Below are 22,330 nucleotides of genomic sequence, written 5' to 3'. Positions count from 1 at the left end.
GACAACAGATATATTTCACTGCACCCCTGCGGCGGCGGCAGCTGCTCCTCACAGAGGTTGCCTGCTGGTTTCTGTGTTCCCTCTCTCATCACAGTGAGCTCCCACAGCTTCTCTGTCTTGCCATTGCAGGGTGTGTGTCTTGTCCAGGACACGTGCCGGGAGGGAGGCCCCAGGGAAGGACCAGCGTAGGCCAGGAAGAGTCTGGGCTCCAGCCAGCAGGAGTTCTGCCCAGGGGCGGGCATCCCTTCACCGGCCACTGCAGCTCTGAAGGCCTGGCTAGCCTCTCCCCCTGGCTCCGGAAGGCGGCAGCCGGGAGCTCAGCCATGCAGCCGCTGCAAGAGAGCCTGCTCAGAATTCTGCTCCTGGGGCCACAGCCCCCTCACCCTATGCCATTTGATTGGGCATATGCTAATGCATATGACATTCGTATGGAGCAAAAGTTACCTTTAGTGAAATGAAGTGTTGCTTTGATTGGAAGGCATTCAGACCAAGTATGAAGTAAGAAAGCTGATGCTTATGAAGGGACGCACATTCTTGATGGAGAAAAAGAGTTCTATAGCTCTAGGTAACTAACTAGTTGGAGAAATAATGAAGCCATGCATGCGCCTGTTCTCAAAAGATGCAGCCGAGGTGCCCTTGCACCATGAGGTCCAGAGAAGTGTGCAAACGGCAAGAACTTAAGAAGAGCCAGCTGCTGGATCAGGCCCATCTAGTTCCGCATCCTGGATGCTGGATTCATTCCCATCTTAAACTGGACCTGATGGAACCCTCACCCCTGTGAACTTAATGCTGTCATTGTGTACACATTTGACCCAGAGATGACAAGTTGTTTGGGATCTCTTTGGGAATTTCCAGCAGATAGCCCAGCAGCTGAGGGATTGAGAACGGGGGGGGGGGGGGGGGAGAGATCTCACCACAAGAGCTTGGGGCATTTCCTGCCAGCCAGCCAGCTGTGTTCATCTTAGGTCCGTGAAGCACAGTTGGACCCCCCTTCCTCAGGCTTGAATTGATGAGTTGGCTTCTTGTCATCTCCAGCTGCTGCTTTCGGTCTGTTACCACTAACTGACCTGAAAGTAATTCAGGGCTGTTGATGCCCAGCCTAAAGAACAGGGAGCCGTTTCAAAAGTTTTCTGCATGTCACCCCCACCTATCAACTGTGTTGTGCTATGTTGCAAACCTTCCTTGCTAAATAAACTGAGGAGTCAGAAAGAGATTCCAGGCCCCAACTTGGAGGGAGAGATAGATACAGTATTTAGCCTGAACAGCAAACCTAGCCTTGGAAATTAATCCCTCACGGTGGTCTAGAATCTGATCCTCTGGTTCCCAAACTTTTTCAGGAAATCCACCTCCTTGGTTCCATAAACTGTGCTTCCCATCCTACCCTACAAAAAGGTGTTATTGAGAATAGCAGTCTGCATGAAGGGAGATACTAACACAATAAAATTCAAAGCAGTAACAATTAATTGCATATTTATTCAAACAATTCAACAAAAGGGAAAAAAAAGAGCATTGACAGGTGTAAGGCTAGGAGACCATTTCCCCCCCAACCTGGGCCAAAACTGAAATAAAATGTTTAGAGCAGTAGTTCGCAAAGTGGGTGGGGGGGCAGTAGGATTCCCTAGTGGGTTGCTAAGAGGCAAGGAGGTGGCAGTTGGGGGGCACTGGAGGTGTAAATAACAATAAACTTTTGAAAATCTGGTAACACTGGATCACGTTCCATTTCCCACCTCCTTCCCAAAGCCCAGCTTAAGCCAGCCCCTCAAGGGGAAGAGGCTGTTGATGGCCATTGGCCATGGTGACTATCCTCTGCCTCCGAACACCAGTAGCTGCAAGCCACTAGAGGGCTCACTATGTTTGGTTTCCCACCAGGATCTGGGTGGCCAGTGTGAGAGCAGGATGCTGGACTAGATGCACCATTGGCCTGATCCATCAGGGCTCGTCTTGTGCATTTTCATCTAGGCCCAAGGGCAAAAGCTCATGACCTTCCTCCTAGTTCTGCAGGACACCTGGCACAACCTTAAAAAAAGAATGTGAATCTCTCTCCCTCTTTCTCTCTCCAGATCTGCAGTCTGATGCGAGGTGGGATAGCTGAGAGAGGTGGTGTCAGGGTTGGCCATCGCATCATTGAGATCAACGGTCAAAGTGTCGTTGCCACGGCTCATGAGAAGATTGTACAAGCTTTGTCAAACTCTGTGGGAGAGGTGAGGCTTTCAGAGCAGAATATTTCCCCCCATAATAAAGGACTGTGACAGATTTAGTTTCTCCTTGTTGGAGGAAACGGAAAGAAAAAGAATAATTTGTGTTCCAGGCTGAATCCAAGATGGTGGCCTTGCCTGTTTTTCATCTAGTTTTCCAGAAAGATTGTGTGTTTGGATTGTATGTGTGTGTGCTTTAAAAAAGAAAACTCAGATACATTATTCAATTTCAGTGTTAGGGGAGAAAATTAATCAAGTATTGGAAATCAGTAGATTCATGCATGAAATGCACAATGATCATTTGTCTTCATATGTTGTGGTAGTTTGATGAATTGGCATTCAGATAGTTGACTGAAGAGAGCAGGCTTGTAAAACAGGCATGAGATGTGTAAACATTTGTCAAGATCTAAAGAGAAATCGGAAACTGGGAATTTCAAGGTGGTGTGCTGGAAGGGAAGAATTTATTTAATCTGTTGTCCCTATCGTAAGGTCGGCGGTTCAAATCCCCATGGCGGGGTGAGCTCCCGTCGTTCGGTCCCAGCTCCTGCCCACCTAGCAGTTCGAAAGCACCCCTAAGTGCAAGTAAATAGGTACCGCTTTATAGCGGGAAGGTAAACGGCATTTCCGTGCGCTGCGCTGGTGCCGGCTCGCCAGCTGCAGCTTCGTCACGCTGGCCACGTGACCCGGAAGTGTCTTCGGACGGCGCCGGCTCACGGCTTCTAGAGCGAGATGAGCACGCAACCCTAGAGTCGGACACGACTGGCCCGCACGGGCAGGGGTACCTTTACCTTTACCTTACCCTATCCACACTAATTTGAGTTGCCTTGGAAGCAACATCCACCCCTTGTCCCATCTCTGTCTCGAACATCAAATGAATGCCCTTCTAAGTATAATGCCTGCATACCATCCTTATGGGAGGATTGTAAGGATCTGCAGAAAGAAAGTATGTCAGGGAGAGGGCAGAGCTAGCAAGATTTCTGTGTGCAGGGTGTGGTTTCATTTCTTTTTGCATGCCAACACATTCAGACATTTGAGCCCCAGATTGATACAAGGGAACCCCAGAGAGGCAGCATTCTTACGAGGGAGGGGTCCTTCTCTAGAATTATTTTTCTCTTGAGATTCTTATTGTTTACCACATTTAAATTCTTTTTATCTTGAGATTGTTATTGTTTACCACATTTAAATAGCTGCCCTGGGTGACTTACAACATAATGTTGAAAACACAATGTACAATACTTAGTTTAAAAAAGCAATTCTAGGGTCACTAAGCTCTAGCCCTGAACTAGTTCCAAAACTAATGTATTTTACCCTGCCTGGACAAGCACTGAAAAGTTAGTCAGACGCTGCATGTGTACTACAGCCCTTACCTACAATTGGTATTGGAGTGTCTTTCTTTCAAGTCACCCCCAGATTGTAATTTCTGTGCTCATGATAGGTCTGTAGGAAGACTTGTTTTCCATGTGCAAGGAGATTGTGCTGCCAAGGTATTTTCAAATATCTGTGCTCACCACTCCCCCCCCCCAAGTGCATTATGGGTTGGTATGACTGAGTTGGCATAGACAGGAGCCTCCTCAAATGTTTGAAATGCTCTCCAGTAGTCAGCGATAAGAACGGGACATATGTCTTTTCAGTTTTCCACATCCAGTTTGAGGCACTATTGCAGCCAGTTTCTTTCTGGGAGTCACACGTGGGGAGGCTGATGTTGCACTCAGATCCTGCCTGTTTATTTAGCTAGCAAGATTTATATGCACCTAATGAAAGTAATGATAATCTCTGAGCAGTCCACATCAAGTTTATGCACTTCCTAGGGCCTCTGGTGAACCACTGTGTGTACATGATACTGGGCCTTTGGCCTGATACTGCAGGACTTTTGTGCTTTTAAGAACTCCTTTTCTCTTTTTGACGTCTTCTAATCTCGAATCTTGTAATCTAATAATTTATTATTTATATGCCGCCCATCTGACTGGGTTGCCCCAGCACAATACACCACACCCTAAAAACTTCCCGGAACAGGGCTGCCTTCAGATGTCTTTTAAAAATCACATAGCTGTTTATCTGTTTGACATCTGGTGGGAGAGTGTTCCACAGGATGGGAGCGACTACTGAAAAGGCCTTCTGCCTGGTTCCATGTAACCTCACCTCTCGCAATGAGGGAACCATCAGAAGGACCTCCAACCTCCGTGTCCAGTCTGGATGATGGGAATGGAGATCCTCCTCCAGGTATACTGGGCTGAAGCTGTTTAGGGAGGTTAGGAGGAGGAGGACCCTGTGCTGTTTTGCAACCTGCTTTCGAAGACAGGCAGTGACACCTTCCTCCTATGCCCTCACTGCCCTTGACCTCACTTACCAACACACATAAAATCCTATTGGCAGTGGTGACCCATGTGATTTTGGTGATGACGTTACGGAAGCATGTAAACAAAATCACATGGTGCACTGCAGGGGGACCAACTATAGGCAAATGAAGGCAAGAACATGCCGGTGAAGAAGGCTGGTGAGTTAGCCCCACCCACCCCTAATTTGTTTGGCTGTGTTGATGGTGCTGCTTTCAGACTGAATATTGAAATTATGAATTGTTTGGCACAGCCCTGATCCAGGCTGCTGTTGTTTGGATATGGTTTGATGCTTGCTTGTTTCTCAGCTGCCTCTCAGTGGGCATCTTGTCCTTGCCTTCCTTTGTCCATACCGGTGGTGTCTAATTCTGTTGGCCATGATGCAGCAAGTGATTTTGTTTACAGGCATCACTGATGTCATCAACACAATCACAAGCGTCACCAGCCTGATTTTATGGCACCCTGGTTAAGTGAGGCTGAAGGCAGTGAGGGCAGAGGAAGAAGATACTGTCACATTCAACACAGCAGATCTTAACCGCTGCCAATTCTCTTCTCGTCTACTTGACAGATTCATATGAAGACAATGCCTGCAGCAATGTTCAGGCTGCTAACGGGACAGGAGACACCACTGTACATCTAACTCTCATCAAAAGAACTGAATGATCCCAGCCATTCTAGAACCTTCAAGAGGAATTTTTGTATTTTGTAGGAACAGAAAGGGTTTGAACCAATTCGTGGATATATTCTGGAACCTCAACAGATCCAGCTTCTTTGCCTTTTTCTTCTCCATTTCTTTCTCTTTTAAACAACATTTTGTTGCCAAAAGATGAATCTGTTACTTATGGACCAATAACCAACTGACACCACCTTTCCAATACATGGAAGTATTTTGCAACATCATCTACAAAGCCCTTTCCCTGTGGAAGCTGGCAGCATAGGGCGGCATCCACCACAACCGCCCCCTGTGCAAACCCCACTGGTGTGTTGTCTGGGATCCAGCTGCAGGCAGTGGGGCCTGCGCAATCCCTCTTGCTGGTGGATTCTGCTTGTGGCATTTATTTGAACACTGACTGCGGCATGCCCGTCCCAGGTATGCACGCCTGCTGCTTCTAAGCAATGTGGCAAAACTGCCTGTGTAATTGGAGGAGATAAGCGAGGGCAGGCCAGTTTCAAAATGACCAAGAATGTATGCACTTCTGGCTGGGGCTGGGGTTGGGGGTGGAGTGTTTGATGCTAATCCAATGAAAAGCTACTGTTGTCCTTGGTATTCTTATTGACAAGTGTAACGTGTTAACAAGTTTTGATGAAACGTGACTTTAAGTGTGGAACAAGGGGTGGGGGCTGGTGGGGGTGATGGGGAGGAGGAGGTTTTTTTAAAAAAACAAACAAAAACCCAGATGCAAAATAACAAAAGACTTGCCGCAATATAAAGCTGGATATTTATTTAGATCAAGTAAATTTATGGTTTGGAAACTGAAGTTTTTTAATGACTGAAATTGTTCTTATGGATTTGCATATGGGGTACATGGGGTTCCTAGTTTTTAATATCCCACAACCTTCCATCTATTCCTCTTTGGTTGAACTTGAGTTTACTACCAGAAAGCCATGTTTAAATAGTTTTAAGGTCAATCCTGTTTCCTTTTTCTTGTTTTTTTTCTGAGCCAACATGTGGTCTGAATGTAAATGATGGCTGCAATGGGGAAGTCATCGCCATCAACAGTATTAGAATTTGTGGAGATGATAAACCGAGTACTAGTAATGTCGTGTTCATTATGAGATAAATGTCAACTGATGTAACCTTTTTTGTCCTGATTTCTCTCTCTCTCCTTTTGGCCAAGGCCTTGAAAAAAACAATAACACACTGTGACTAAAGAAGCCTTACATGCAGTAACAGAAAAGCTTTAGGATTACTGTAGTTCAAGGAGTAACGCCGTAGATCTCTTGTTGCATGCAGGCGACCCTAGGAGAGAAATAATCTAGACTCGCTAATAAATTTGGAGTAATAAAGCACTGTGGCTTCTTTTGTTTGTTTTTGAAGTCTGCTTAGTGCAGTGATAGAAAGCCTTCAACCCACCGGCCAACCCCCCTCACCCGCCTGTTCACTTGGGGGGTCTGGCCAACAGTTCCCACCAAGGGGGCTCTGCCTCTGTGTGGGAAAAGGTCCCCCACCCCTCGCTTAGCAGGTGCGGTGACACCAGGACCAGCTGGTGCGGCTGGTGGCACAGCTCCTGTCTCCTCCAAGGGGATTTGTGCAAGAGTGCCATGCTGTGTTCCAAGAGAGGCTGGGCAGAGCGCAGGCTTCAGCCACTGGGGCTTCATCTTGAAGTGACATTGCAGAAGGAATTTCCTGCTCACCATTCATCTTCCCCTCCAGAAATCAGCACTGCAGATTTTGAGGGAGTGCGAGTTAGCTGAATGCTTGGGCTTCCACTGGAGGTCACTGTAGTTTCATAATAGCAGAGCTGAAAAAGCATTTTCAGAGATGGCAACTTTTGACATCTTTCTGAGCTGATACTGCAAAGAAATCCTTGGGGCTGGTGCTGTAGCAAAAGAGGCAAGGAGCAAGAGAGGGGCCCAGGAAGGCGCTGCCGTCTCTTGAATGAGCTTCTGTTGCAGCAGGGAGGGTGCAAGTGTTCCAGCTGCATAAGCGCTGGATGAAGAAGTGCTCAAGTTCTCGCACAAACGTTCCTGCTTTCTGGAACCACTCCCAAGCCCCATAGGACAGCTCTGCAGTGAGTACTGGTTCTGGTTTGGTCCACAACTGCCAAATAAAAGGGGCATGAGCTCAATCCCCCCCCCCCCGCCCGTGAATAAGACACTTAGCTTTCCCCAGGGATCCAGCTTGTAACCTAGAAGAATAGGGCACTCCAGATGTTGCCAGACCATGGACTGTGGCCAACACAGTCACTGGTCAGGGATGACGGGCATTGGTCCAACAGTAGTTAGTAGGTTACAAGAGCCCCATCCCACTATCCTGGGTTCAATCTTAGAATTGTCAATATCAGTGGAGCAGAAATATCTTTAAAAAGGGGAAAACAGCACATCAGTTAGCCCAAAAGGGGGGGGGGGACATAGACAATAAACACATCAAACCCCCTCCCCCAGAAACCCAACAGAAAATCCACATATTGATTGCAGAAAATCAATTCTGGAAGATGCAGTGTCCAGAAATACATTTTTTCTTTTTTCTTTTTATTAAAACACTGTTCAGAATTAGTTAAAACACTTTTGAGGTACAGTGAATAAAATACAACTTCTAAGTTGTAAAGCAGGGTCATCGCAGCTTGGCAAAAGGGGGGGCGGTGCCCTCCAGCCCCAAGCATGTCCTTCAAAACTTGTAAAAGCAACTTCTTTGAATGAGAAAAAGTATGTGTCTGTGTTTGTTAGTTAAATAATAAACCAATGGTCTTTTGCAAAAGGAGCCCCTTCAATAGGCAGCCACAGGAACCGGGGCGCTGTGCCACTGAAAGTTAAGATCCAAAGCCGGACCATGAAAGGAAGACTCTTCAGGGGTGTCTGTTGGGTTTGCTTTGCCTTTTAACGCCCCCCCGCCCCCCGATGCTGGGCTCCCCCAGAGGCCTGCAGTGGAGCTGGAATATTCCTCTGTGGAGCAGCCACAGTACTTTGTCAAAGGATGGTTTCTCGACAGACTCCGATTAAGCTGTGTGGCCTCTCTAAGCTGGGGCCAACGTGGGCCCTGCGTAACAAGGCCACCGGAGAGCTCAGTGCCCCACAGCTCTGTAGGTGGAGGTCTTCCTGAAGCCGTTTTCTTGAGGTATCCACATTCTGTCGGGAGCTCATGATCACCTGCAGAGAAAGGCACAAGTTGAGAGCAATGAGGAAAGCGAGATACAAAGAAGAGCCAGAGGTGGGCAGACTGCAGACTTCTGGGACGGAAGGTTACGTTACTTTTTCCTTTATTCATATTCTGCCTTTTGGACCCACAAAAACACTAAGAGACAGCAAGAAAAAGTACTTAAACAGAAGCTCCGCCTTTTAGGGGTCTGAGGTAAGGGGTGGGGCAAGGCAAGTGGAATAGCTTGCCCCTGGTGGTTCCAGCAGGCGCTTGTAGCAATATTTGCTGCTGCTTTTTAAAAAGCTAGAACCTCGAGAGCCACCGCCTGGTGCAAAAGGGGGGGGGGGTATCTGGGTGGTGGTGGTGGAGCTGGATGCAAAATCGCGGTTCAAGGAGTCAAGCCAGTTACCTGCTGGCACTTTGTGGGGTGCACCGTGGGATGACCTGCACCCCCAAATTACCTCTGAGTCACTAGAGATCACAGAATTGTGATCTTTATTCCCTAGCCACAAAATCGTACAAGTGTAAAAAAATAAAAAGTACACCGATCAAAACATAATGAAAACAGAGAACATAATCTGGTGCAACATCCAACATCTTAGGAAGGTAGGAAACTGGATGGTGACGAACTACAATTCCCATCAGCCCCAGCAAGTGTGGCCAATGGCCAGGGATGATGGAAGTTCTTTTCTCACCTTCATTTCAGTTCCCCACCTACTTTGCTTGCCTTGTGTTCTCTGAGATGGTGGCAAACCCTCCCCCCAATTTCTCCCTGTCAGTTTACTTCTTCCAGCCTGTTTTTCTGCCAGCCCTGCCTTTCTACATCCTACTCTCCTCTAGTGTGTGTTTCTCTCTGTGTGAATCTGCCAGCCCACTTGAAGATGCAGGTCCCACCCCCCCACCCCCCCGGGCTGAGTCCCTGCCTTCCTGCCTGCATGAAGCTTCTTGTTGAGTTTGTGACTGCTTGGCTGATAGTGTGGATGTGCATCTATGAGTCCCTGTGTCTGCCTGCCTGCCTTCTCCTATGCCCGCCCCCCACCTCTGCTTTGCTGGTCTGTTTGGTACCATCTGGCCACATCTGTAATGTTGGCACTGCCATGCAAAAGGGGCTGGGGATTCCGCACATGTACATGGAATCTGCATCCACTTTGATGCTGAGCTCAAAGCAACCTAACTGTGACTAGTTTTGATATCAAATTTGAAAGTAGCAATTTCGCAGAGATCCCTAATCTGGAGGGTGTCGGCTGCCCTCTGCCTGGCCTGGCCATTGCCTTCGCTCTGCTGTTCCCCAGTGACTGGTATCCAGCAGCAACCTCCATGGAACAAGGAGATTCTACCATGGCCATCGTTACCCAAACCAAAACGTTAAAGCTGCCCACCTGGTCAATGATGTTTGCACTGAAGATGGCTTCTTCCATGTGCCGCTCGTCAGACTTGATGACTGACCGGATGCTGTTCACCACATGACGCACCTCCGGGGGAAGGTTGCAGTTCGAGTGCTCCAAAAACTTGGCCACCAGGATCTTCGTGTCCTTGTAGGCTTGCAGGTCCACCAGAGAGTGGGGACGCTCCTTGCAGATGGTCTGGAAGGCCTTTGGCTTCCGGGAGCGTTCAGCCTTTTTGGGGTCCCTCAATTTTCCCACTGGATGGAGCTGGTTTCTGGAGTCCTGACAAGTAGAGGCAGCCACGTGAGGACCAGAGGCAGGAACTAAAACCGAACGGGAAAGAGAAATGTTATGAAGGCGGTGGGGAGAAACAGTGCTAATTCAGACACAAGGCCCACAGCGCGTTCAGTGGGTCATTGTTACCACCACCAGTGCGAAAGAGCCAGCCCACTCATGAGACAGATGGAAGCAGCTGCTGTGGGCAGCAGAATCCAGGGTGTGTGTGCGTGCTCCTGCTGCCGGGGTTGAGCTCTCCTGAGCTCTCCTGGGACTTTGTGAGACCTCGCTGGAAGCTAGCAAGCGAGGCTTTGGCAGGGTTGGGGGCAGTTGGGCAGCACCTTCCCATTTCACCTGAGGCAGCAAAATGAGACAGGCACACCCCTGGCTGTATAAATCACTGTTCTGATATTATAAGGATTGTTCTGATTGTTCAATGCCTGCCCTGTCACGATCAGTCAGCTCTCTAGGCCTCATGCAAAGGGGGCACCACATGGGGGGAAAGCTGTGGCCTTCTGCCAGTGGTCCATCCCCTGGTATCACACATTGCACACAATATATGCATATATAAGAGAAATGCACACTAAATGCTGAGGCTAACTTGATAACAGAAAGAAAATGAGCCTTCAGTGTCATTGGTCCAGTCCTGTGGAATGCTCTGCCACTGGATATTCAGCAGGCACCTTCTGTGCCGACTTTTAAATACTGGCTGAAAAGTTTTCTTTTCTGCCAGGTCTATGCAGCCAATTAAGAATACATCCTTTTAATATGGTTTTTAATATGGTTTTTACTGTATGGTTTTATGTATTTTTGCTGGAAACCAGTTTGATATTTTTAATGAAATAGTTGTCTATTAAATATTTTTATAAATTAATAAATAAAATGCTAACAACATTTAAAAAAAATGCTAACTGATGCATTAGTGGCAAACTGAACTTTAAATGGAAAAATGAAAAACAGAAGAGAATGCAGTGTTGACAGGTGTGTTCACCCCGCAGTCCAACAACATCTGGAAATGTTATGTTTGTTTGTTTAATTTATAACATTTAGAGGCCACCTTTCCTCCAAGGAGCTCAAGGAAGCACATACATCTTTCTTCTCCTTCCCACTTTTGTCCCCAGAACAACCTTGTGAGGTAGGTTAGGCTGAGAGGGAGTGACTGGCCAAAATCCCCCAGGTGAGCAACACGCCTGAGGGGGGATTCAAACCCTGGTCTCCCAGGTCCTAGTCTGGCACTCTAACCACTACACCGCCACTGGCTCTGTTGACCAGTATCTCAGCAGGCGACACTCACCTTCAGTGGCAGACGAACATGACAGAGGGTCACTAGTGGATCGGACTATGCTGGAAATCCTGGTTTTCCTCGTGTGCTGTTGGGCCATCCTCTCTGGGCAGCTGTGGGGCAAACTGTTTGCAGGCACTGAGCAATGGGCATGGTGAGTCTGTGGCCCAGCGGGTGGGATGAAGACCCCGCAACACATCTTCCGTGGCTTCTGAGGGGGTGTGGTTTTGCATTCTCTGACTGAGCTGCGTGAATCTCTCCTGGAGGCAGTGAAGTTCTCTGAGGAACAGTCTGAGGAGCGACGACGGGAGCAGGTCTCGGGCTCCTGGCCACGAGAGCCATTCACAGAGGTCTGGCTGGCCTCGTCGCCTGGGGAACCCTGGGAGCGAGTCCTATGCAGCCCACAATGGATGCTGTAGTCTAAGCTGGAGCAGCTCCTATTTACGGCACCTTTGTGGGTTGCTTCGTATGAAGAGAAGTCCGTGGAAAGGAGGGACTCCTGGACTTCCAGGGAACAGAGGTCCTCTGAGGAGTAGCTGAGGTGCTTAGGGGTGTCAGCTGCTTCAGAGGCCACGTGGGAAGTGCTGTCTGCCGAGGCTGCAAAACAGAGCCGAGTCAGAAACTGCTGCAGTGCCACTATTGAGCACAGGCCAACCTGGTTTTATGATACCGTCAAAAATGCAAAGGGAGAATGAAATGAACAGAGGAGTAGTGTCATAAAGTGCCAACCTGGTTTAAATCAGCTGCACTGGTTGCCAGTTCATTTCCCGGCTCAACTCAAGGTGCTCAGACTTAAAGCCCTAAATGTTCAGACCCCAAATATCTGAAAGACCCCCTTCTTTGCTAAAGACCCTTTCAGGTGCTGAGCTCAGCAGAGAGGGGTCCTCTTGGTAGTTCCTCTGTCCTCATAGGTTCAGGGGGTGGCAACCCAGGAGAGCCTTCTCTGTGGTGGCCCCTACGTTGTGGAACTCCCTCTCCACAGAAGTGCACCTAACACCTATATTATACAGCTTTCAGAGAATGCTGCAGATGCACCTCTTTACCCTTACATTTTTTGGACCCACCTGCCTTATGACTGTAAGTTGTTTTAAATTGTTTTTAAATTGTGTTTTAAAGCTGTAACCCACCCTGGGACCCTGGGCTGAAGGTACTGCAACACTCTTGATCATTATGTTTCTCATGTAGCCCTGAATCCTAAAGCCTGTGCTCTAACAAGAAGCCCGTGCTCCTTTGGGTGATTCACTTGTTTTCAGATAAACTTCCCAGATTTCTTAAATTCTTGGGAAACTCTTCTATTTTCCTTCATTTGTCTAGTGGTGTTCTTCCTACAAGGACTCTCCATGTCCTCTTCTAAGGAAAACCCCAAGGAAGGTTAAATGAAAATTTCCCCATATTTGGAGCTGGCTGGCATGTGCAGGCGCATCCTTTGACGAGCGCAAGATAAAGCAATGAGTCCCACACATGAATGGACTGGTGCAGATCTAATGCAGCACTGAACCTCTCTTAATTGCCTCTGATTTTGTGATTTCAGCTGCCAGGTACAGTATCACCATCATCATCATCATCATCATCATCATCATCATCATCATCATCATGTTATTTGTACGCTGCCTTTCCATGGTTAAAACCAGAGCTTTTTTCCAGGGGGCACTCAAGGGCATGCAGCACCAGCACCTCTTTTTGCGGTTGTCAAAAATTGTGGCACTTACTCTAACAACTTCATGGTGAGTACAGGCACCTATTTTCCTAGGAAAAAAGCACTGGTTCAAACCATGGTCAAGGCAGTTGACCATGTTACATAATTACAGTTACATAACTACAAAACATTACAAAAATAGTCATAAACAATAAATAAAACACTTCAGAAAGTACACAGCCAAATTGAACAATGGCCACATAAATCACAATAAGATCTAAAAATAAAGATACAAAAAATTAATATTGACAACACCCCAGCCCAGATGTCTGCTCAGCAGCCTCAGCTTTTGCAGCTGGAGTCAGTCTGGGCCCGCCTTCCCCAGACCAGGTGGAAAAGCCCTGCAAGGCAGGGAGCAGGTCTTCCCGGAGTCTCAGCCAAGGTGGCCTGTGGTCACAAGCACAGGCATCCAAGTGGGCACGAGTGAATGTGCCAGTGAATGAGCAGTGCATAGATCACCTTGGCTGCTGAAGCCTGCTGTGGTGTTTCTCTCACCCAGACTGGGCTCTGTGACTTGCTGGTCCACAGCGGTGACCTGTGAATAGCAAAGCAAAGCAAAGAAAATCAGGAGCGGAAGCTAATGGAACCAGAGCATTCACCATCAAAGAAATCACTCGAGATTTAGCTGCTCACAGCCCAGTCTTGTGCATGTTGATTTGGAAGTCCCATGGAGCTATGCTGGATCCTGAACCAGCATCTCTGCAGTCATATGCTGACACCAGACCCCGTCCCTATGCCATCTCCAGGCCGATGGAGCATGCTCTGCAGGGATCTCACTGCTCCATTGAGCCCTAAGGGGCAGACCTGACTTGTACTCAGAATTCCAGTCCAACATGGTGAACATGGAAGCAGGAGAGTCTTTGACCCAGTAGGCTTTTGCCCCTGGTACTACCCACTGTTGGCCTGTGGCCCTCAACAGGAAAAATGTTGCCCATCCCTGCTTAGGTTGTTGCTTGCCATCTGAGGAAAGGGCAGCAGCTCACTGGGAGAGCATCTGCTTTGCATGCAGAAGGTCCCAGATTCAATCCCTGTCTAACTATTCCTGAAGAAGAGTTGGTTCTGATCATGTGATTTATACTTGCTCCCCATTTGCATGGAATTACATTAGCCTTCCTCAAACTGTCACCCCCCCAAGCTCCCAAAATGCCTGAGCATTGGTCATGCTGGCTGAGACTGATAAAAGCTGGGTTGGGCAGGTTGGGCACAGATGAAGAGGGATCAGATCCTGAATTCCTTGAACCCTTCTATCCCAGCTTGATCACTGAGATCACCAGCAGGAGTGTCGTTGGTCATTCCCTGAGCTGGCTCAATGGACAATCAGAAATGGAGCCTTTAGTGTCATCGGCCCAGTCCTGAGATCCAGCACACCTTCTGGGGCAAGTTTCAAAGGCCTCCTGACTATGCAGGCCATGAAGAAGACATCTTTCCACAATAGTTACCTGATTTCTACTTTTAACTTATTTTTTATGGTTTTCGTTGTACAGTGTTATAGTTTATTGCTGTAAACCACTTGGATTTTTTTAATTAAAAAATGACATAGCAGTATATGAATAGTTTTTAAACAAACCAACAATCCTCCCACTAGTGGTCTCTCTCACCTGATTGGCTGGGCTTTGTCCAATAACTGCTTCATAGGGAGGGGGCAGCTCAGATGGATAGAGCATTCCAGGGCTGTTGATGGCAACCTCGTACAAAGCGCCAAAGGGTGAGTGAGGAAAGTCCAGGTGGAGCCCTCTAAACAAGCACACACACAATGACAACAATAATCAGCAATAGAGAAAGCCATCAACAACTGGGGCTTTAACATTTCATCAACAAATCAATTAAATCAACTTTTGCTCAGATGAAAGATGTGACCTGATTAATTGGATGGCAGACATTTCTATTACAAAATCTGATTTCTTTTTGAAGGCAACTACTTCTTAAAAGTGCAGAGGACAAGCAACCCCTTAGCAGAGGCATCCCCCTTTCATTCACCCACAGGAGGGAATGCCTCTTTCAAGATTATTCCTGCTATGATGCATTTGGGTCATCTAAAGACAAAGGCAAAGGCATGCCGATTTACACTGTACTCAATGAATTAACTAAATGTTGTAGGATTTATCAGCTAAGACTTGTTTTGAACTTAAGGAACAGTCCTACTAAGAACATATACAATGAATGAATGAAAATGCTGCCTATTTGAACTGAGCCTGCGGCTCCCAAGAGTGCATTGCTATCTTTCAAAGCCAGCAGCAGCCCTGGAAGAACCCCTCTTTGCTGTCTGGGGCCTGGGACAGGGCAGCAGACCAAGAACCCTTTGCTGAGTACCAGCTCATTCATGTCTCTTGTGTGAACGGTTAGTCACAGGCTAAAGAAATCATTTACCTTTGTGCTTCTATCACAGGAGTGCATGTGTACTCGGGTGGGTAGTAGGGTGGGGGCGGAATTGGAGGGATGAACTCGTCAAAATCCAAGGTCTGGTGCCCCAAGATAGTCCCATGGGGCGTCATACAGTCAGGGTTGGCAGAATGAGACCTCTGCGGCAGGAACTGTGTGATACAAGCAGGAGATTCAAGATGCATTAGGAATAGCACTCAGTAGGTTCTAGGAAGTTCACACAGCAGGAGAAAGCACATCAGCTGCTAGTCAGAGCAAAAGGCAAAAACACATTTCCAAAGAACACCCGTATACAAGTAAGGAATCACTGCATAATGTATGTTAAGTTCAGCATTAGAGGGAATGGTACTCCTTCTAATTGCTATGACACACAATCAGCATCGTTATCTTCATCATCGTCACCCATTTATTTGTAAGCCCCTTTCCCACAAGATTTGGCTGTAGAAAAAAGCAGTTTATAAAAAGATAAAACAATAATATTATTAAGTAACATTTACAACAATAATTTAAAACATACAAAAAGTAAAAATACTACAGCAGGTTAAAATTCACAGCAGCTTTCTAAGCATCTGAGCAGACTTGTCTAAACAAGAACGTTTTGAGCTGGCACTGAAAAGAGTAGAGTGAAGGCGCCTGCTTGATCTCAACAGGCAGGGAGTTCCAAAGTGTATGTGCTGCCACACTAAATGATTGAGTCAATACAAATGCAGAAAGGGCATTATGAGGAGCCTGTAGTAGTGCCAATTCTGCCAAATGAAGCACTTGAGTGGGCACAAGTTGGGTAAAGGTATCTCATAGTTTAGAGAGAGAGAGCGACAAAGAGAGGGGAGGAGGGAGGGGGAGTCTAGTCTAATCTAGTATATATTTTAGAAAACGATTTGTCCACTTGTTCCCTACGTTCAGCCACCTCTAGAGATATCATTGCCACACTCAGCACAAGGGATCCTAAGGTGGGGCAGTGGTCTTCATTGGCTTTTGAACTCCGTAAACCATACTACAACTAATCCAGAATGCAGCAGCTAGACAGGTGACTGGGAGTGGCTGCCGAGACCATATAACACCGGTCTTGAAAGACCTACATTGGCTCCCAGTACGTTTCCGAGGACAATTCAAAGTGACCTTTAAAGCCCTAAACGGCCTCGGTCCAGCATACCTGAAGGAGCGTCTCCACCCCCATCATTCTGCCCGGACACTGAGGTCCAGCACCAAGGGCCTTCTGGCAGTTCCCTCACCGCGTGAGAAGCCAAGTTACAGGGAACCAGGCAGAGGGCCTTCTCGGTGGTGGCGCCCTGTGGAACGCCCTCCCATCAGATGCCCAAAAGAAAAACAACTACCAGACTTTCAGAAGACCTCTGAAGGCAGCCCCTGTTTAGGGAAGCTTTTAATGTTTAATAGAATATTTTATTTTAATATTTTGTTGGAAGCGGCCCAGAGTGGCTGGGGAGACCCAGCCAGATGGGTGAGGTATAAATAAATTATTATTATTATTATTATTATTATTATTATTATTATTATTATTATTACTACTACTACTACTACTACTACTACTACTACTATAAATCATGACGGCAGACCCAAACATGACTTTGGATTGACTATACCCATTTTTGGCAAAGGCTTGGCTGCCTCCCGGATAGCACCTCCAAACTCAGCATGAGGGTTGCTGGGGTGCAGGTAGCAGCAGTCTTTGTCACTGATTGGACATATCAGGACAGTGATTGACTTGGTATATCTCATATAGTATTTATACTGGGTTTTTACAGTTTTAGCTTAGAGGTGCTTTCTCCCATAAGGTATGCAGTGCTAAGTAACTATTACTCCACTGTATTACTTATTTTTCTCTTTTTGTCTTTCTTAATAGTGAGTGCATGGAGCTTCCCAGGAAATTGTAGAAACCAACAATATTGTGATTTTTAAATGGATAGTGTAATTTGTGAATTTTGACTTGTCACACAACAACAACAACAACTTATTATTTATACCCTGCCCATCTGGCTGAGTTTCCCCAGCCACTCTTCCGGCTTCCAACAGAGTCTTCTATCTCATCTTGGGAACCCTCATGGCAAGTTTGGTGATGATATCACAAGAGGTGACCAAACCTATACTAAACACAGGTTGTGTCACACCAAAGTCACATTCTGGTCACCACCACCTTGATTCAAAATGGCATCCACCAGTCAAGTGATGACAACGACCACTGCCCCACCTCGGGAACCCCTCACCCCAGTATCTCAAGAGCCATCCAAATACCGTATTGGCCCAAATATAAGCCACACTCCCCCCCCCCCATTCTGATAATGCAAAGTTAGAGTGTGGCCTATATTCGCAACCTTAGGCAACCCTGCAAGTACCACTGCTGCAGATGGAGGAATCATAAAAAGGGGAAAGTCGCCAGGCAGCCTCTGCACCACCCCCAAACACCACTGCTGCAGCCGAAAAGTTTTTTTAGGGTGCCACTGCCTCCCACCCGTTACAGGATAGATCTTAGCAGGGGGGGAGGAGCTGAGAAGTAAGCGCGCCGCAAACCAGCTGGGAAGTGGGTACGCCAGACTCACGCCGCTGCAGGTGGACAACCACAAGGGGAGAGCACCAGGGAAGAGCGCTCATCACTTACCTGCGCCGGCAATTTTAAGGGAGCGGCTTATATTTGGGTATTGTCTTTTTTTCTTTTTACCCCTTGAATTTTAAAGGTGCAGCTTATTTGCGAGTGTGGCTTATATTCAGGCCAATATGGTACGTAGAGGACAAATTCCCCTAAAATATATACAGTGGTGCCTCGCAAGACGAAAAGAATCCGTTCCGCGATTCTCTTCGTCTAGCGGTTTTTCCGTCTTGTGAAGCAACCCCATTAGCGGCTAAGCGGATTAGCGCTATTAGCGATTTAGCGTCTTAGCAGCTATTAAAGGCTTAGCGGCTAAGCTGTTAAAAGGCTATTAACGGCTTAGCGGCTTAGAAAAAGGGGGGGAAGCGGGGGGGAATGGCGAGACTCGCAAGACATTTTCGTCTTGCGAAGCAAGCCCATAGGGAAATTCGTCTTGCGAAGCGCCTCCGAAACGGAAAACCCTTTCGTCTAGCGGGTTTTTCGTCTTGTGAGGCATTCGTCTTGCGGGGCACCACTGTAGTAGAGTCTTCCTTATCATTTTTCTCAAAGTTTGTAACTGTTTTCTCTACCTATGTAACAAAAAGGAAATAAGGACATATTTGATTAAAAAAAGAAGTTTGTGTGTGTGTGTGTGTGTGTGTGTGTGTGTGTGTGTGCACGCGCGCGCGCTCTCTGCTGGCTCCAACATCCACTCCCTGCTCCCTAGGTAACACATGCCGTTCTTGACCTCCGCTCTCCTTGCCTCTTAGTCTTCCTGACACCAGTGGTGCCTTCAGACTGCTAACCTGGCTGCAAACCTACCTTTCACTCTTCTTCTCCTCTCTACTGTTTTGTCCGTTTCCTTACCTGATTCCACAGCTTGCCTTGCCCCCAAGTCTGTCTCCACATTTTCCCCAGATGTCCCTATCCTTCTGGGACTCAGTTCCTAGGTCCTCTGGGTCATTTGAGACCACTATTCCCTTCCTTCTGGTAGAAAAATTATGCGTGGCTGTTAAAAAGGAAGTGTTTTGTAAGATTAAGCAGCAGGAAGCGCCAATAACTTTCACCCTGCACCCTAATATTACATTCCTATTTCTAGAGCTGTGAAATTAAATCCCCATGAAAGTGTTATAAGAGTTATAAATCCTCCACATTTTTTGTGAACCGAGTCTCTGGATCCCTGACATATATTCTGAATTTAAGATATCACTTCCATAAGAAGTGTTGGAAGTCCAGTCTCTCTGGGAATTATGAGGTAACTGAACAGATTGTTGGCTCTTGGCTTGATTTCTGGCTCACAGAGGTTTCAGGAAGGCAACACATTTCTGCCTGTGGCAGGGTTTTGCTTGAGCCTAAGAGTTTGGGGTAGGGTGCAGGCTGTGGGTTGCCTTTGAATGAACAGTGCACAGATAATTCCTGTGCCTGAACACAACACGGACCTATTGACTCCCAGGCAGAGAGAGGCCTTTGCCAACACCTGACGCTTCATCTCTAGTGGGAGATGCTGGGGAGTAAATTTGGGACCTTCTACACACAAAGCATGTGTTCTGCTACTGAACTATGGTCATCTCTACCAGAAGATCTGTTGATGAATGTATTCAAAAGTAGAAAACTGAGAGGCAGGCTGTTCAGTGAAATGGAACCTAATGAGACCCACAATGAATTATTATTATTATTATACCTGTAGCTGACAACAGAAGCTATACAGGGACCACATACCATCATTAACTTCTTCTTACATTTGCTGATGGATGCCATTGCTGGAACTTTTACAAGAGGTAATATGTCAAGAGTGCTTTAAGTCAGAGGGAGGCTGTGACAGTCACAATCAACAGCCCAGCATCATTACAGTCAACGGTATTCTCGTAATCCAGACATTGAACACAGTCCTTCAAACCTGGAGGTGGGGATGAAGGAACGGGCAGCACCCTCAACGGGAATATCCTGCAACGGAGGGAGGAATCATAAACTTCCCCTGGCCTGGGGCCCTCTGGACTGTGCAGGGCTACAACTCCCATAATTCCTGGCCTTTGGCTATTCTGGCAGGGGCTGGTGGGAGTTGTAGTCCAGCAACTTATGGAGGGCACCAGGTTGGAGAATGCAATATGACAGCAATATTTTGTCACAGGCTCCTCTTGTTAATTCCTACTTCTCAAGATACACTGAGCAAGTTTACCATATAGTTCAGGTGAGGGCCGCTCTCAGAAGAAAATGAGAAGTAATATTCCTTGAGGCTTGACAAGTAAGTTTAAACTAATCCCACTTCCAATCCTACGGTAAATTTAAGCCAAGCTTAGCAAAGGGTGTGATTTCTGGTTCAGTTCATGCCTTCAGTTCAGCAGGACATTAAGCGACAGACCCAGGATACCACAAGTTAAAAGAACTAGCAGATGTGATCTCAGAACCACTGGTAGTCATCTTTGAGAATTCCTGGAGAACAGGCGAAGACTGGAGGAGGGCAAATGTTGTCCCTATTTTCAAAAAGGGGAAAAGAGAGGACCCAAATAATTATCGCCCAGTCAGTCTGACATCAATACCAGGGAAGATTCTGGAGCAGATCATTAAGCAAACAGTCTGTGAGCACCTAGAAAGGAATGCTGTGATCACCAATAGTCAGCATGGATTTCTGAAAAATAAGTCATGTCAGACTAACCTGATCTCGTTTTTTGACAGAATTACAAGCCTGGTAGATGAAGGGAACGCAGTGGATGTAGCCTACCTTGATTTCAGCAAGGCATTTGACAAGGTGCCCCATGATATTCTTGTAAAGAAGCTGGTAAAATGCGGTCTTGACTATGCTACCACTCAGTGGATTTGTAACTGGCTGACTGACCGAACCCAAAGGATGCTCATCAATGGTTCCTCTTCATCCTGGAGAAGAGTGACTAGTGGGGTGCCACAGGGTTCTGTCTTGGGCCCGGTCTTATTCAACATCTTTATCAACGACTTGGATGATGGACTCAAGGGCATCCTGATCAAATTTGCAGATGACACCAAACTGGGAGGGGTGGCTAACACCCCAGAGGACAGGATCACACTTCAAAACAACCTTGACAGATTAGAGAACTGGGCCAAAACAAACAAGATGAACGTTAACAGGGAGAAATGTAAAGTATTGCACTTGGGCAAAAAAAGAGAGAGGCACAAATACAAGATGGGGGACACCTGGCTTGAGAGCAGTACATGTGAAAAGGATCTAGGAGTCTTGGTTGACCATAAACTTGACATGAGCCAACAGTGTGACGCGGCAGCTAAAAAAGCCAATGCAATTCTGGGCTGCATCAATAGGAGTATAGCATCTAGATCAAGGGAAGTAATAGTGCCACTGTATTCTGCTCTGGTCAGACCTCACCTGGAGTACTGTGTCCAGTTCTGGGCACCACAGTTCAAGAAGGACACTGACAAACTGGAACGTGTCCAGAGGAGGGCAACCAAAATGGTCAAAGGCCTGGAAACGATGCCTTATGAGGAACGGCTAAGGGAGCTGGGCATGTTTAGCCTGGAGAAGAGGAGGTTAAGGGGTGATATGATAGCCATGTTCAAATATATAAAAGGATGTCATATAGAGGAGGGAGAAAGGTTGTTTTCTGCTGCTCCAGAGAAGCGGACACGGAGCAATGGATCCAAACTACAAGAAAGAAGATTCCACCTAAACATTAGGAAGAACTTCCTGACAGTAAGAGCTGTTCGACAGTGGAATTTGCTGCCAAGGAGTGTGGTGGAGTCTCCTTCTTTGGAGGTCTTTAAGCAGAGGCTTGACAACCATATGTCAGGAGTGCTCTGATGGTGTTTCCTGCTTGGCAGGGGGTTGGACTCGATGGCCCTTGTGGTCTCTTCCAACTCTATGATTCTAAGCACAACTCGTAATTTAAGGGCAAAGAATCGATGCAGAGGGGATTACTGAGCATGCAGGTCGTAAAGACAGAAGGTGACTCACGAAGCGTGGAAAGAGATTGGATGGCCGTGATGATATATGCCAGTTTCGTGTTGCTAAGGCGTAGAACCGCTGACAGAGAAAGAAGGGTTGGCACTTAGGACTGATTATGTGAACCACTAAGGCAAAGGAGGATCATCATTTGGTGAAAAGGTAGAACATAAACAAAAATCTTAGAATTCTAGGGAGGCTGCTGTGGTGTTTTCTTATGAATCTGACTTGTTAACTTTTAACTTGACTTTCATGCTTTTAATTTGCATGAAAGGACCCTAGTGTTCCCTTGCCCTTGTAAGCTGTGTGGGCTCTGCTTGAAACCTGCCAGGAGCAAGACCTGCTTGGCCCATCCTTCAAACACCTAGAGCCACTCCACCCCCTTCATCTCCTCCACGCTGGAGAAGGGGAAGAGTGGATGCTTGGAACATCTGTTTCCCACAAGAGGGAATGTTCCAAAAGAAAAGGATGCTCTCACTAAC

At 47.0% G+C, this 22,330-nt stretch overlaps 2 protein-coding genes across 8 annotated transcripts in view; one reads left to right on the top strand and one right to left on the bottom strand.

The window, feature by feature from the left end:
- The window catches only part of APBA2 (amyloid beta precursor protein binding family A member 2), a 107,075-nt gene extending 100,750 nt beyond the window's left edge, over positions 1–6,325 (top strand). For 5 of the 6 annotated variants that reach the window (XM_028705800.2, XM_028705802.2, XM_028705799.2 and 2 more), the window contains 2 exons: positions 2,061–2,201; positions 5,097–6,325. In XM_028705800.2, coding sequence (XP_028561633.2) covers positions 2,061–2,201; positions 5,097–5,168 — 213 coding nt within the window. In that variant the 3' untranslated portion in view covers positions 5,169–6,325. The remainder of the gene's footprint in view (positions 1–2,060; positions 2,202–5,096) is intronic. The other variant, XM_028705803.2, reaches the window with a different exon arrangement.
- Positions 6,326–7,699: 1,374 nt separating this feature from the next.
- Positions 7,700–22,330, bottom strand: part of ENTREP2 (endosomal transmembrane epsin interactor 2) — a 174,297-nt gene continuing 159,666 nt past the window's right edge. For both annotated transcript variants that reach the window (XM_028705805.2, XM_077918861.1), the window contains 6 exons: positions 15,331–15,494; positions 14,562–14,697; positions 13,423–13,498; positions 11,280–11,864; positions 9,704–10,032; positions 7,700–8,335 (listed from right to left, as the gene is read on the bottom strand). In XM_028705805.2, the coding sequence (XP_028561638.2) occupies positions 8,156–8,335; positions 9,704–10,032; positions 11,280–11,864; positions 13,423–13,498; positions 14,562–14,697; positions 15,331–15,494 (1,470 nt within the window). In that variant the 3' untranslated portion in view covers positions 7,700–8,155. The remainder of the gene's footprint in view (positions 8,336–9,703; positions 10,033–11,279; positions 11,865–13,422; positions 13,499–14,561; positions 14,698–15,330; positions 15,495–22,330) is intronic.

This window comes from Podarcis muralis, chromosome 14 (assembly GCF_964188315.1).
Source record: "Podarcis muralis chromosome 14, rPodMur119.hap1.1, whole genome shotgun sequence".
NCBI classification, from domain to species: Eukaryota; Metazoa; Chordata; class Lepidosauria; order Squamata; family Lacertidae; genus Podarcis; species Podarcis muralis.
This window is presented reverse-complemented; position numbering and strand designations above follow the sequence as displayed.